Below are 13706 nucleotides of genomic sequence, written 5' to 3'. Positions count from 1 at the left end.
GAGGCACCAGGTCATTGTGATGGAGGCTGGGACAGACACAGGCAATGTGGTGAGCTTAAAACTGGGATGGAACACCATCCTTAAAGGAAATAAGGTTTGCTTTCCAGCTCCAAAGAGCAAGGAGAGGAGAGCAGATATGATCACTAGACAGTGAACGGGCAACCAAGTCCTGGCAACTGTAGTGCTTGGAAGGAAAGACAATGGACATCTCAAAGTCTTTCCAGAAAAAAAGGCAGTGTTCCAAGGAAGTCAGTGCAGTCTACAAACATTTTTGGTGAGGGGGTGCAGAAAGCAGGCTGCAGGGAGAGCTGATGGAGAAGAAGCCTTGAGGGCTGATGTGTCCAGTGAAGGCTTTGAGAACAGGAGCATGGAGTAAGACAGAGCCATCCCTTTGGGCAGGAGGACAGGCAAGTGAAAGAAACCTTATCTTTCATATGGAGGAAATCCTGTGTGCATCCTTTAAGGTGACCATTAGTGCCATACTCTCATCCTAAAGCACATAGTCAGAAAGGACAGTATTCTGGAGGGGAAAGGGTATATGCTTTGCCTGATAAGTTTCTTCCTGTGGGATAGATGCAGACAGAAAAGTTTTAATTTATTGGTTCTTTGGTCAGTACTTTCCACATAGTCAGGGTGACTGGATTTTGTTTCTTTCATTTTCATGTGGCCCAGTCTCTGAGGGCAGAATGGAGGAGCTGAGCTATGTGTGTCCAGTCTTCATGCCTTCCTGGCTCAGGAATCGCATGCTGTACCTCACTTCATTCCTGACGTTAGCTCAGACACTGCAGAAGTACACTGGTCCTGGAGAAAGGCTTGGCCTTTCATGTGGTGAGGAAGTTGGGTTTATCAATCATTGTGAAATCTAAATCATTGTGGCAAATTATCATTGTGTTAAAATACAGACAGTGAAATTTAATTTCAGGCTAGCTATCCAGTACTGGAAAAGCCCTAGAGTCTTTGGGAACTAATAGGAATTTAATGAAAAAATGGGATAGATGCTGAAAAGGCATCCCATATACAACAAAGAGTATCAATATCCAGACATGAAGTCTAGGTAAGGGTTAGCAGAAAGTCTTCCTAGCTAAGGAATTGAAACTATCACATTTGACTAACAGAGCAGATACAGAAAAGATGGGACTACTGTGGAAAAGATAAAGGGCAGGTCCCTAGATCACCTGGACTGAGCTATCTTTGAAAGACAAACTGAAGAGGTACAGTGCAGGGTCTGTTAGACCACCAGTAAGAAAAGGATCCTGTCACTGCACAATAGGTATCAGGAGGAAATGATCTGGGTCCAAATATGGCCTCTGAGAGGCTATTTTTCTGTCTAAAGTATACCACATTACAGTATGCCATTTAAAATCAAAAAGAGTAAAGATCGTACCCAGGTTGCGCTGTTTTCTGGTGTGTGACTTTGAGACAATTCACAGACCTTACCTTCCTCGCTCAGCACAGGATTACAGAAAGGTCAACTAGTCACTCTGAGGAGATTTAAGATTTAGGAGTTTGGGCAACAGGGTCCATAAAGGAACCACTGGATTCAGGTCTGTTATTCTTCCTATTCTACTCAAACTTCAACTGGAGGTGCGGGCAGGAACACATAACTCAATATTGCCATGCTGTTGCAGATCCTGCTTGAAGTTTAATTAAGACATGGGAGCATCTATATAGTTTAAAGCTGTTAGCATTTTGCTAGCGCACTCTCTCAGCTAACTTACCCTGACTTATGTACCATTGCCTACTTCCAGCTCAATCCATTCCACCGCCCCCAAGCCTCTTTGTCTGTCTGCCTGCTTCTCCTGTGTCTCTGTTTCTTTGCCTGAGTCTCTGCCTGCCCGGAAGTCCCACCCCCACACTTCCTGCCCCAGCTCCAGCTGTCAGTTCTTTATTAGATTAAAAAGCCATGTTCTAGTATGAACCAATCAGCAGCAGGACAACAGCTGATCCATCTCTTAAGAGTTGGCGTTTGGTATTGAGAACTTTGATCTTCACCAGGGCACCTCGCTTTTTAAAATGATAATCTCATAGAATCATCTTTTGGGCAGATGAAGAGTCTTGCCAGCACTTAGCTCCCTGACACCCAGCAATACAGAGACACACCTTCATATAATATGAAGGAAAGTCATGTCAACAGCTCAGTTTTACAAAAAGTGTCTCCTTCCTCTGGATAGGGTGTTTTTTCTTTTAATCCTGAAATCTCAGATCTGGCAGAGCCAGGCTTTCAGTGTAGTATAATCCAAAGGAGAAGCTGTTCTCCCAGATCCCCAGCACCCTGGTGTCTGTCTCTCCTTAGCTGTCCAGACCCTTGGTTGTCCCTCTTGGCTGTTTCTGCCCTGGTCTGTTACTGCGGACAGTAACTGCACATTCCCTTGTACACAGATGAGTTGTAATATTCAAGCAGCATTAGCATCCTATGTTCCAGGGGCCTGCTGTGTGTCTCTCAAACACAGCATGTTACAAGAATATATTGTGTTTTCAGGCTGGACAAAGACACAGTTGTGAACAAGAAATAGGACTTTATCAAGAAAATAGAAGGCAACAAGACCATAAACTGAACAAGGACAATAGACATGTAAAAGTGTGTGTGTGTGTGTGTGTGTGAGAGAGAGAGAGAGAGAGAGAGAGAGAGAGAGAGAGAGAGAATTAATGAAAAAAGATGCAATAGAACTGAAAAAGAAAAATGAGAGGTATGTAGGAGAGTTTGGAGGAAAGGGAAAATGATGCAATTATATTATAATCTCAAAAGATAAAATAATTTTTAGAAAGGCATTAGAAGAAAGAAAACAAAATAATCTTAGCCTATAGAGAGTATCATGAATGATCAAGTGAGAAATTGGCTTACTATTTGAAGTTAGACTTAAGAATTAAGACTACTGATTTAATTGAAATTGTATTTTAATCATATTTTGATTTGAGGGAGGTTAGAATTTTTATGATTTTTTTTAACTAGAATATGAGGTATTTATCCTTGGTGGTACCAGGCTTCCATGGATACAGGCAGATCTGGTATGCCCTGATGACTTCAGGCTGGTAGTTGTCCTGGGTTAGGACAGGCCTCCGGGGACACCTGTAGAGCTGGTGGTCCCTGATAGTTGCAGGACTCTGTTTTTCTTAGGCCACAGCAGGACTCCAGAGATGTTGGTGGAGTTGCAGCCCTAGAAACGTAGTGCAAAGGGGGTAAGGAGGAACTCTCCACTGTTGGGTTTGTCCAGAGGCAATGGCAAGCAAGGGATTGAAGTAGGGGGTCTCACCTGGTGGTCAGTGATGGCTGCAGGTGTCAGGGATTATGGTTAGAGGTGTGAAAACAGAAGATGGAGCACAAAGGTGTCAAGGCAGATGCTGGGTTTGCTGGGGACCCAGCAGACAGGAGTTTGGGACTTGGGGAAGTCACTTGGTTGGGCCTGGCCACAGCAGGCCTCCAATGGAGCTGTGGGCAGGGAAATGGAGTATAGAGTGGACCTATCTCTAGTCTTATGCAGTATACATTTGGTAAGTTAAGTAGGAAATTGGAAGTGAAGTGTGTTCATTGGTATATTTGAAATATGATGATAATGTATATATTTATCTACATGTTTTATTATTCTGTTTAGTGTTTTCTTTCTTTTCATTTTTCAAATGAGCTCTCATGGAGCCCAGGATGGACTCAAATTCACTATGTAGTGGAGGGTAGCCATTAACTGCTCATCTTTCTACTCTAACTCTGTGAGCTAGAATCAACACCAGCTTTGCAGTTCTAGACAACAGAGGTTTTGATCTTCTTTTTTCCCATTTCACTGAAGCTTTGAAGAGTAGTCTAGATATCACAGTTCTTCACTAAGTGGTTTTCTTACCTACTAGAAACATGGTTTCCTGAAGACTGGAAAATATGAACTGTTGTCTCCATATTATTATGTTTGTGACACTGATGGATCAGAACAGGTGCTGCCCATGGATCCAAGAATGGTTTGCATTCTTATGGCAGACTGAATCCAAATGATCAAAGATTTCAATGTAGGTGTTATGTCCATCTCTTGAGACTGAAAAGTTGTCTGGGGTTAAGCATTATTACTGTGTTAGTTATTTGGCACTGAACCAAGGAAAGAGTTGGCATTCAGTAGGTATAAGACACATGAAAGTGACTGAACTAATCTTCCTTGATCTTCAGAGCATAGCTAAGTAAAACTATAGCACAACTAGAGACACACTGGCCAGATAAAGTGTAGAAAAGTGTGCAAGACAGCTATTTCAATGGTCATCATTTACATCTTGCAGACCTTTCTGAAAGAGTATCTTCAGCAGGTGTATTAAGTGTCTTATGCATATACTAAACAGTTACTATACAGACACTGTCATTGTCTCTAGAGATCAGACAAAGGTTTGCTGAGTCCTCTTCTAGAGTGAAACGTCTCAGAAAGCTAACTCAAGACTTTTCTGATTGACTTCTGTGCTCATGGCAAGAGGGAACCAGACCAACACCTTTGAGTTCCTCCTCTGGGGACTGTCAGAGAAGCCACAGCAGCAACACATCCTCTTCCTGATCTTCCTGTGGATGTACCTGGTCACTGTAGCTGGGAATCTGCTCATTGTCCTGGCCATTAGCACTGATGTACGACTCCACACCCCCATGTACTTCTTCCTTGCCAGCCTGTCCTGTGTTGACATCCTCTTCACCTCCACCACAGTACCCAAGGCCCTGGTAAACATCCACACCCAAAGCAGGACCATCTCCTATGCAGGATGCCTGGTCCAGCTCTATTTTTTCTTGACTTTTGGAGACATGGACATCTTCCTCCTGGCCACAATGGCCTATGACCGCTTTGTGGCTATTTGCCACCCTCTCCACTATAGGATGATCATGAGCTTCCAACGCTGCTCACTATTGGTGACAGCCTGTTGGACCCTTACAAACCTTGTCGCCATGACACACACCTTCCTCATATTCCGGCTCTCCTTCTGCTCTAAGAAGCTCATTCCAGACTTCTTCTGTGACCTGGGACCCCTGATGAAGATCGCATGCTCTGAAACCCGTATCAATGAGCTTGTGCTTCTCTTCCTGGGCGGTGCAGTCATCTTAATCCCCTTTTTGCTCATCCTTGTATCTTACATCCGCATCGTGTCAGCTATCCTCAGGGTCCCTTCTGCCCAGGGGAGGCGCAAGGCCTTTTCTACCTGTGGGTCCCACCTTTCTGTGGTGACCCTATTCTTTGGGACAGTGATAAGGGCTTACCTATGTCCCTCATCTCCTTCCTCTAACTCAGTGGTAGAGGACACAGCAGCTGCTGTCATGTACACAGTGGTGACTCCCCTGCTGAACCCCTTCATTTATAGCTTGCGGAACAAAGACATGAAGGGAGCACTGGTCAGAATTCTCAAGGGCAAAGTCTCCTTTTCCTGGGCCCAGGGACTTCTGCAGAGAAAGTGAAGACGTCCTCAGTCTGTTCTGCTGAGGATCTTTCCGAAATGTCTACCTCGAGTATCTCCTTCTGAATCCCACATGTGCTTTGTCACAGCCCATTCCCTGACTCCTTACCTCAAATTTCTTAGATTTGAGAGAAATGAAAATGTCTCTTTAGGCTTTGATTTGTTATGAATGGCTTCTTTGTGCATTTATTTTATAATCATGTGCCCCAGACCGATGGTTTAGTCAATGACAGATGGCATACAAGACAATTGTTTCTATGGGGACAATTATTCTGGAGCTGAAGACTCATTTTTTTGGTTGTTGGTTTTTGCTGTTGTTTTTTGTCCAAAAGAAAATGAATATTTTTAAGAATATCATCCACAATGCATTTTGCTCATGTCCACCCTCCCTAATCCACTCTCTCCACTCTCAAAGTCATGTCTTCTTCATCTATTGTATACACATTTATACATGTATATATCTTCTACTGCTTCTAACATTCCCCACATACACAAGGGGTTTTGATTGAATACTGGGATGTTGGCAACCTACCACAGTTGCTTTCCATAAAGAAACCTACCACAACCTACCACAGTTGCTTTCCATAAAGAAAATTGATTCTCCTTCATTAGCAGCAGCTGATTGCATGTAGCTCCTAAACTGGAGGTGGGACCTGATACAATCTTTTGCAGGCAACCATAGATGTTGAAGGTTCATGAATGTAAGACCCCTGTGATGTCTAGGAAGACATTGTTTTGCAGCATTCCTCCAGGTTCTCTGGCCCTTACACTCTTTCTATCCTCTCTTCCACATGGATTCTTACCCACCTGTGACCTTGTGTTTTATTGTCATTACAAACACATTTTCCCTTGTTTGTAGTGATACTGGTATAAACAAACCCACTGAAGAGCCTGTGTGTGAAAGTATAGCACATGTAGTTATGCACAACACAAAGCACTGGTAGTGGTGATAAAAGACTAGGTGGTAAATATCTATGTATTCACTATACCATTTGTCATTATTTTAGAGGAAACTCCTTCCACTTGCAAAAAAAGTTGTGTTAAACAATGTTCTTTGTTCTGTCTGCTAAAAGCAGATTCATATCTTGTATTTACAAAGCTCCTGACTACATCCAAAGGATATGAAGTGGATGACCTGAACCATTTATGTTTATGTCTGTACACTCTATGAAGTTCTCGCAATGATGGTACTGTCTGATGATAGTTTTCAGAATCTGTCCTCAATTTTGAGATATGTGTAACTGTCCTTTTGGTATCTTTTCTCATGGAGAACTGTATCTTTCAGGATTCATAATTCTAAAAGTCTGTGTAGCACTTTAGAACAGAGGAGAATTAAATTTTTATATAATTTAATTTATTATTATTTACTAATATATTTATTGTAATAATAAAATATATAAATTATATGGTATAGATTCATTAGTTCAAATTAATTAATTTAAAATCCTTAAAACTTAAGAATAAAAATAATAAAAGTTTAAAAAATGTTTAAAAGCTTGATTAATGATGTCATGGAAAATGGGTTAAAGATGAAAATATTGACAAGTAAAGTCAATATCAGATGGCAAAAGCTTTTCAACTTGAATGGATAAGTATATTTATTTTCCCTCTGAAAAGAGAAAATTATAGCTATTTATTGCATAAAAGCTATAAACATATTTGTAAATGTTAAAACTTTCAACAGTACAGAAATTATTGATACATTTTTAAGTAAAAATATTTATGAATATTTTATAATGAGAAGATAATTTTAGCTAATTATTATGGGAAGTATACTATTTTCTAACTTTATTCCATATTCTCTTTTTTATATTATCCATATACTTTTATTTACTGTTGAGCTATAGGCAGTTGATAAATACTGAAGGAGAGAGAGTAAATTTTCTCAAGGGATGTGGTCCCTTAAAGGTTGTACATTGACCCTCTGCACACTTACATACTGGTACCACTAATGGTCTTAGCTGGGTCTTCATTTTGTCAAACCTTGGCTGACTGAACATGTCATGGTGTATATTTGCTATGGGAACACACACCTCTGAGTCTTCCCTAGGGACTACAATCATCACCAGAGGTTGGCACAGATATTGATGGATTGCATAGTTTTGTTTCCTTGAGCTGAGCAGCACTCTGGGCTCCTGACAGGAGTGAAGAGGTCAGTGGTGGTGTCGTGATCCAGGCAGTACCTTCAGAAAGATGGTAGTCAAGAGAGCCCAGGGCGGTGCAACAGGTTGATGTTCAATACAATTCTTGCCTCTGTCACTCAGATCCAATTGTAGCTCCTTTTTTAGCCAACTTCTACCCTAAAACATGGGGCTTGAATTTGTTTCTGGTGTTAAAATGTATCCAGTCTTTCTCCTTCCCAAAGAGAGATGAAAATAAATTCCGTAATTCAGAGTCCCCTTGAAGATTTTGTCAAGTTATGAACTGTAGATACAAGTACAATTAAATAGGAAAATATGCCCACTATTGTAGGTTGTTCCAAGGGTGTAACTCAAGATCATCACTCCCATTCCCTACTACTCCCTCGAGATTTGCTCACTGAGGCCCGCACTGCAGCATGCCACTAGAATGACTTGGATCTTTATGCATTCAAGGGCCAAGTGCTTGGTAATTTTTAGGTTTTTGTTTTATAATGACTGAAGTAATTAACAATTATTTTTATTCATGGAAACACTAAGAGGTATTCAGGTAAATGTCTGTGGATTTGAATGGCTAAAAATGTCTACTTTAATAGATTTACTAAAAGGAGTTTCTATACCACATTTGAAACATTTTGATGAAAATAGTATAGTCTGGTAAACGTTTTATGTAGAATGTGATGAATTTTAATGTATAAAATGCAATGCCTAGTGTAAACATTTTAAGTTATTCAAAGCAGCTCTCTGCTCCTTCTCTTCCAGAAACAGTTCATCTTCTAGTGCAGTGCCAGGCTCATCCCTCAGACATGATGATAAAGATCAGAATGAATAGATTTGGCCATATTGGGCACCTGGTTACTAGAGCTGCCTACTTATCTGGCAAAGGAGATATTGTTGCCATCAATGACCATTCATTAATCTCAACTACATAGTCTACATGTTCCAGTATGATATCTATGACAAGTTCAATGGCCCAATCAAGGCTGAGAATGGGAATGTCATCAACTGGAAGGCTATCACCATCTTCCAGGAGTGAGAGCCTGCCAACATCAAATGAATGATGCTGGTGCTGAGTATGTTGTAGAGTCTACTGGTGTCTTCACCACCATGGAGAAGACCCACCTAAAGAGTGGGGCCAAAAGGGTCATCATTTCTGTCCCTTCTGCCAATAGCCCCATGTTTGTGATGGTTATAAACCATGAGAAGTATGACAACTCACTGAAGTTTGTCAGCAAAGCTTCCTGCACCATCAACTGCTAAGTACCCTTGGCCAAGATCACCCATGACAAGTATGGCATCGTGGAAGGACTCATGACCACAGTCCATGCCATCATTGCCATTCAGAAGACTGTGAATGACCACTCTAAAAACCTGTGGTGTGATGGCCATGGGGATTCCCAGAACATCATCCCTGAAGCCATTGGTATTTGTCAAGGTTGTGGGCAAGGCCATCACAGAGCTGATCAGGAAGCTCACTGGCATGACCTTATGTGTTCCTTCCCACAATTTATCAGTCATGCATCTGAAATGCTACCTGAAACAAGCATCTGAGGACCCACTAAATGGCAACCTGGACTACATTGAGGACCAGGTTGCCTCCTATGATTTTAACAGTGACTTCCACTCACTCACCTTTGATGCTGGGCTATCATTGCTCTCAATGACCAGTTTGTAAAGCTCATTTCCTGGCATGACAATGAATATGACTACAGCAACAAAGTGGTGGACTTCATGGCCTATATGGCCTCCAAGAAGTAAGAAGCCATGGACCACCCACTCCTGAAGGACACTAGAGCAAGAGAGAGTCCTTTGGCTGCTAAGGAGTCCTTATCCCAGCTCAAGCTCCAACCCTGAGCATCTCCATCATAGAACCCTCATGACCACCAAGCAGCACTTCTGCTACATATGTGTGTGGAGCTCTTTGGTTGGTAGTTCAGTCTCTAAGAATTCAGATTAGTTGACTCTTTTAGCTTTCCTGTGGAGTTCCTATCCCTTTCAGGGCCCACAATCCTTCCTACTCTTCTATAAGAATCCCTAAGAGCTTGGGTGTCTGTACCAGTCTGAGTCAGCTGCTCTGTGGAGCCTCTCAGAGGATGGCCATGCTAGATATCTGTCTGCAAGCATAACACATCAAAAAGATCATCAACCATGATCAAGTAGGCTTCATACCAAAGATGCAAGAATGGTTCAACATACAAAAATGTATTGATGTACTCTACCATATAAACAAACTGAAATAGAAAAAATATGATCCTCTAATTAGATGCCACAAAGGCCTTTGACAAGATTTAACTTCCCTTCATATTAAAGTCTTTGAGAGATCACAGATAAAAAGGACATACCTAAACATAATAAATGGAATATACAGTAAACCAATAACCAACATCAAATTAAATGGAGAGAAACTTAAAGCAATTCTACTAAAATCAGGATATGTCAAAAACATATCTATTAAATATCTTACTTGAAGTTTTAACTAGAGCAAAAAGACAACTAAAAGTGGCCAAGAGAATACAAATTGGAAAGGAGGAAGTCAAAGCATTGCTATTTGCAGATGATATAATAGAATACATAAGTGTCCCCAAAAATCTACCAAGGAACTCCTACAGCTGAGAAACACCTTCAACAAAGTGGCTGGATACAAAATTAATCAGGAAAAAATTCAGGAACCCTCCTATATACAAATGATAAGTGGGCTAGGAAAGAAATTAAGGGAAAATAACACCCTTCACAATAGCCACAAATACTATAAAATATATTGGTGTAACTCTAACCATGCAAATGAAAGACTTCTATGACAAGAACTTCAAGTCTTTGAAGAAAGAAATTGAAGAAGGTATCAGAAAACGGAAAGACTGCCCATGATCATGATTCGGTAGGATTAGCATAGTAAAACTGGCCATCTTACCAAGAGTAATCTACAGCTTCAACACAAGTCCTATCAAAATTCCATCATAATTCTTTTCAGATCTTGAAAGAATAATACTTAATATATGGGAAAAACGAAAAAAAGAATAGTTAAAACAAGCCTGTACAACGAAAGAACTTCTACAGGCATCACCATCTCTGATTTCAAGCTATACTACAAAGCAGTAGTAATAAAAACTACATGTTATTGGCATAAGAACAGATAGGTGGATCAATAGAATCAAATTGAAGACCCAGAAGTAAACCCACAAACCTATGGGTTTTTAACAAAGAAGCCAAAACTATACAATGGAAAAAAGAAAGCATCTTCAACAAATTATGCTGAACTAACTGGATGTCTGCATATAGAAGAATGCAAATATATCTATATCTATCACCCTGCACGAAACTCAAGTCCAAGTGGATCAAAGACCTCACTATAAAACTGGATACACTAAATCTAACAGAAAATAAAGTGTGGAATAACCTTGAATACATTGGCACAGGAGACAACTTCCTGAACAGAACACCAACAGCTCAGGCACTAAGATCAACACTTAATAAATGGGGCCTCATGAAACTAAAAAGCAAAAAATACCATCAAAAGGACAAAACAGCAGCCAACACAAACCCTATATCTGATAGAAGGCTAATATCCAAAATATATAAAGAACTCAAGAAACTGGACATCAACAAACCAAATAACCCAATATAAAAAATGGGATAGAGATCTAAACAGAACTCTCAGCAGAGGAATCTATAATGACCAAGAAGCTCATAAATGGTCAACATCCTTAGTCATCAGAGAAATGTAAATTAAAATGATTCTGGTGCACCCATCAAAATATCCAAGATCAGAAATTCAAGCAACAGCACATGCTGGCAAGGATGTAAAGCAAGGGGAACACTTTAGCATTTCGGGTGGGAGTACAACACTTTGGAAATTAATTTAGCAGTTTCTCAGAAAATTGTGACTAGTTCTATCTCAAGACCCAGCTATAGTATTCCTGAACATATACCCAAAAGATGTTCTGCCATACCACAAGGACCCTTGGTCAACTATGTTCATAGCAGTTTTATTCTGCTTCTTTAGCAAGACTCATCTGATGGGCTCTCACCTTGGTATTTAGTTTTGATGCTTGCTGTGTAAGTTTCTTCCAAGATAGAAACATTACATCCTGCAAGGAAACTCCTTACGAAAGGTAAACAACATAAAATAGCTTCAGGAAGTTCCTGAAACTAACCAGATTCACTAGGCCCTTCCCTGCCATAATAAGCAATAAAATCTGCAAAGAAGACACTCCAACAAAGGAATCTAAGCTGCAAAGACTCTGAGGCCAGACCAGCTACCTAGATAAAGCAGAAACCAGCCAAGCCAGGAAGATGTTTAGACCAACTGAGTCACCTGGAAAGAACAGTCTCCAACCTGTTGATCTACTTCCAGACTATACAGTGTACTCCAGGTTCTCAAGTTTTGAGTGGTCACCATGCTGGGGTGATTAACAACTCTCTGTGAGTCATTTCTGCTCCTGTAAGTAATCCCTTACCCATATTCCTGTAAGCAACCCCAGCTACTCATTGGTTCACCAAGTTGAACTTTAGGGGTATCTGTACTTTGATCTGGTATGGGCTTTCTCTCTTGGATCAGTAGATATAGGGTAAGTGGATGTGTGTGCTGCATCTCTCCAGGAAATGGTTTATCACACAACAATGCTTATTCCCTAAATTTATTCATTCATTCTAGCCTGTATTAATTCCACTATTTAATCTTCATTTATTGAAGGAAAAATAATAAAAATAAGAATAATCTAACTTCTATACAAAATAATGAAAGGTTGAAAGGGGAACAGAAAATACAAAGTCCACCCGAAGAACAAGTACCATTTCCATTCTTGGCATTCACCAAGAAGTCTGAAGGGTTTGATGGTGCAAAGGTGTTTGTGAAGTGGTTCAAATGTCCAGCCAGGATTGAGGAGCTCTGGTATATTTGTAATCTGGGAGCTGTGTGTGATTGTGGCCAGGCTTCTTCTCATTTTCCTCTTTGCAAAATATGAAGACCACCACCCTTTCCAAGACATCTAGAGCTTTTATAGAGGTCTTTCTACCTTGGCTCACAGTGAAGCCAACGGAATACCTGTCCTGAAGTTTCAAAAAAGTAGTTTGCATCTCACTGGACCCTTTATATAAAAGGCCATCTCCTGTGAAAGGCTGCTTTAGCGACCAGCACTCCATAGCCTGTGAAAGGCTATCTTAGCAACCAGCCCTCCTATGAAGGCTCTACTGTGTGTGCTTGCAGTAGAGACAGCATCTGGGCAGGAATTTGGATGCAATGATTTCCTCATCAGCCTTAAAACTCTAATGACACGGGATTTAGGAGGAGGCAGAATCAAACCTCTTTGGGGCCCCTTAACATTGGTGAAGATAGTTGAGCGATTTTCACATGGACAACTGATGACCAGCAAGAGCGCTTGACAGATGTTTCACTGGAGAATAGCTAACTGCTCATGTTTCCACTGAGTTAGTTTTTTTTTTCTTGTTTCACTTTCTTTTGTCCTCTCAGAATCAGTTTAGCATTGTGTCAAGACCCCAGATTTCCCACCGTCTTGTCCATACAGTTTTTGATGACCCCAAAGGAAAGAGAGGACATAGTGTGAGCAGGACAGCACTTAGAAGACATTCTGAATAGACTGAAACTTGAGCTAGACTCCTGTGGATTGGCAAGACTTAAGGGAAGTAGAGGGTGAGTTCCAGATACAGGGTTGTCGCAGAGGCTTCTTTATGTTCCTAAGACCATTTGATCTGTTGACATATACATCACAATATACTCTGAAGACTGCCCCAAGACAAATTCTATATCTGGAAAAATGCTCATTACGGATGAGTGCAGAAAAGCAACAAGATGGCTCCTGAGGCACTGCTGAACATTCAGGTTGCACGATGCCAGGGGGATTCTGAAATGACTTTTGACTCATCCGAGATGCCTTCAGCATCTCACAGAGTCACATGAATCAGGAGCCCTCCTGAGAAGCTCCTCTAAGCAGTGTCAGCTCCCCCTTGGAACTCCCAAGGGTGAAAGTCCCTTCCTACTCTCAGTGGTGGAAAGTTCAGTGAGGGAAGCTTCTAGAGTGTCTGATGCAGAGGAGGCAGACTGGGCAGTGAACTATGCTTAGCCAATCCACTCATACTCTTAAGCACCACAGAGAACAGGCATCATAAGAAAGAAGATGTCAGAGGAAAGAGGCCCAGAAAAAGAGCCAGGGC

At 41.0% G+C, this 13706-nt stretch overlaps 1 protein-coding gene and 1 pseudogene across 1 annotated transcript; both read left to right on the top strand.

The window, feature by feature from the left end:
* The first annotated feature begins 4429 nt into the window (after positions 1-4429).
* LOC127695127 (olfactory receptor 1P1-like) lies at positions 4430-5401 on the top strand. The gene has a single exon (XM_052197040.1). The coding sequence runs from the start codon at positions 4430-4432 to the stop codon at positions 5399-5401; it is 972 nt and encodes a 323-aa protein (XP_052053000.1).
* Positions 5402-8344: 2943 nt separating this feature from the next.
* Positions 8345-9296, top strand: LOC127694377 (glyceraldehyde-3-phosphate dehydrogenase-like; annotated as a pseudogene).
* The last annotated feature ends 4410 nt before the right edge of the window (positions 9297-13706 follow it).

The sequence above is a fragment of the Apodemus sylvaticus genome, chromosome 10 (genome assembly GCF_947179515.1).
Source record: "Apodemus sylvaticus chromosome 10, mApoSyl1.1, whole genome shotgun sequence".
Classification (NCBI taxonomy): domain Eukaryota; kingdom Metazoa; phylum Chordata; class Mammalia; order Rodentia; family Muridae; genus Apodemus; species Apodemus sylvaticus.
This window is presented reverse-complemented; position numbering and strand designations above follow the sequence as displayed.